Raw genomic sequence first — 1,670 nt, 5'->3', positions numbered from 1 at the left:
ATATATATATATACATACATATATACATATATATAAATATATGTGTATACACACACACACACACACACACACACACACACATGTATATGATAAGAGAGAAAGACAAAGAAACCTAAATTCAAGAGAATCTTTATTAATCTCTGTGATCATTTCAACCCATTGTACATCACTCCTTCGCAGGTGAGATGCCATACAAACATTTGTGGTGCATCATTGGTGCAGAGGTGTCTCATTGGATGACTTGTCAAAAGTTGCTTCATTTTTTAGTCTGTTTCACTTATTTCAGTTAGAATACATTGTGGTGGTTGTCTGTAGCTATTCACAAAAATGAGAAACTTGAGTTAAATCCTTACTTTTGATAACATCAGGGAGTCAAAAACTATGAATGGGCTTTAAACGGCATACTACGAAGTGTATACCAAATTTTAAACTATTACTTATACACACACACATACATACATATATACATACATACATACGTATATACATACATACATATAGATGTGTGTGTGTGTGATAGATAGATGGACAGATAAATAGATAGATATCATTATCATCATCATCAGTGGCAGCAGCAGCAGCACCACCACCACCACCACAGCAGCAGCAGCAGTAGCAGTAGTAGTAGTAGTAGTAGTAGTAGTAATAGTAATAGTCATCATCATCATCATCACCATCGTTTAACGTCCGCTTTCCATGCTAGCATGGGTTGGAGGATTTGACTGAGGACTGGTGAACCAGGTGGCTACACCAGGCTCCAATCTGATTTGGCAGAGTAGTAGTAATAGATAATAGCTATACAATAGTGATGTCTATGGAAGGGATGGTGAAGTCATTTTCAGAATATATACAGGGTGTCCACATAGGCTGGGTACATGGAGTAAATAAAATCATAAGATAAACAATTAAATATAAGACTTCTTTTTCTGGGGTGTGTTGAAAGAGAAAGTTTACTCAAAAACGATTACGGATTTATCTATTAACATTATAATTAAATAAAATTGTTTTGTTTTAAAAGTATGTGCTAATGCCCGTGTACCCAGACTTTGTGGACACCCTGTAGAATATATTTGCAAGTGGAAATGGTAAAAATTGTCAGTATATTCCACATAAATCAAGAAATCAGGATGAATATATTACACTGAGTAGAAACCATGACAATATGTAATGATGTGAAGCAAATTATAATAACAATGATATTCAATGGATTTTGGCTTTCTTGAAACTGAAAGAGAAAGAGTGTGAAATATTAAAATATTTACCTGTCTTTCTTTAAATCTTTACTTGTTTTCCTAAATGTTGTTATCACAGAATCTAGTTCCTTTGAAAAATTTTCATATACTACAGCAACTTGTTGTGCAAATTCAGCCACTGGAAATACAAGAAAAAAAAATATATATATAATATTTAGATTTATTTATTCTTAATATTTTTTATTCATTTATTTAAACATGTATTTTTATATTATTATGTAAAAGAGAAAAAGACAAACACAAATAAATATATGTTATTAGCAGGCATAGAAGTGGCTGTGTGGTAAGTAGCTTGCTTACCAACCACATGGTTCTGGGTTCAGTCCCACTGCGTGGCACCTTGGGCAAGTGTTTTCTACTATAGCCTCAGGCCGACCAAAGCCTTGTGAGTGGATTTGGTAGACGGAAACTGAAAGA

General features: G+C 33.6%; 1 protein-coding gene across 1 annotated transcript in view; it reads right to left on the bottom strand.

Annotated features, from left to right (window-relative positions):
• Nucleotides 1–1,670, bottom strand: part of LOC106875788 (uncharacterized) — a 236,059-nt gene that overhangs the window by 9,752 nt on the left and 224,637 nt on the right. The window contains exon 2 of the mRNA XM_014924057.2: nt 1,263–1,371. Coding sequence (XP_014779543.1) covers nt 1,263–1,371 — 109 coding nt within the window. The remainder of the gene's footprint in view (nt 1–1,262; nt 1,372–1,670) is intronic.

The sequence above is a fragment of the Octopus bimaculoides genome, chromosome 5, assembly GCF_001194135.2.
Source record: "Octopus bimaculoides isolate UCB-OBI-ISO-001 chromosome 5, ASM119413v2, whole genome shotgun sequence".
In the NCBI taxonomy this organism is placed as follows: Eukaryota; Metazoa; Mollusca; class Cephalopoda; order Octopoda; family Octopodidae; genus Octopus; species Octopus bimaculoides.
This window is presented reverse-complemented; position numbering and strand designations above follow the sequence as displayed.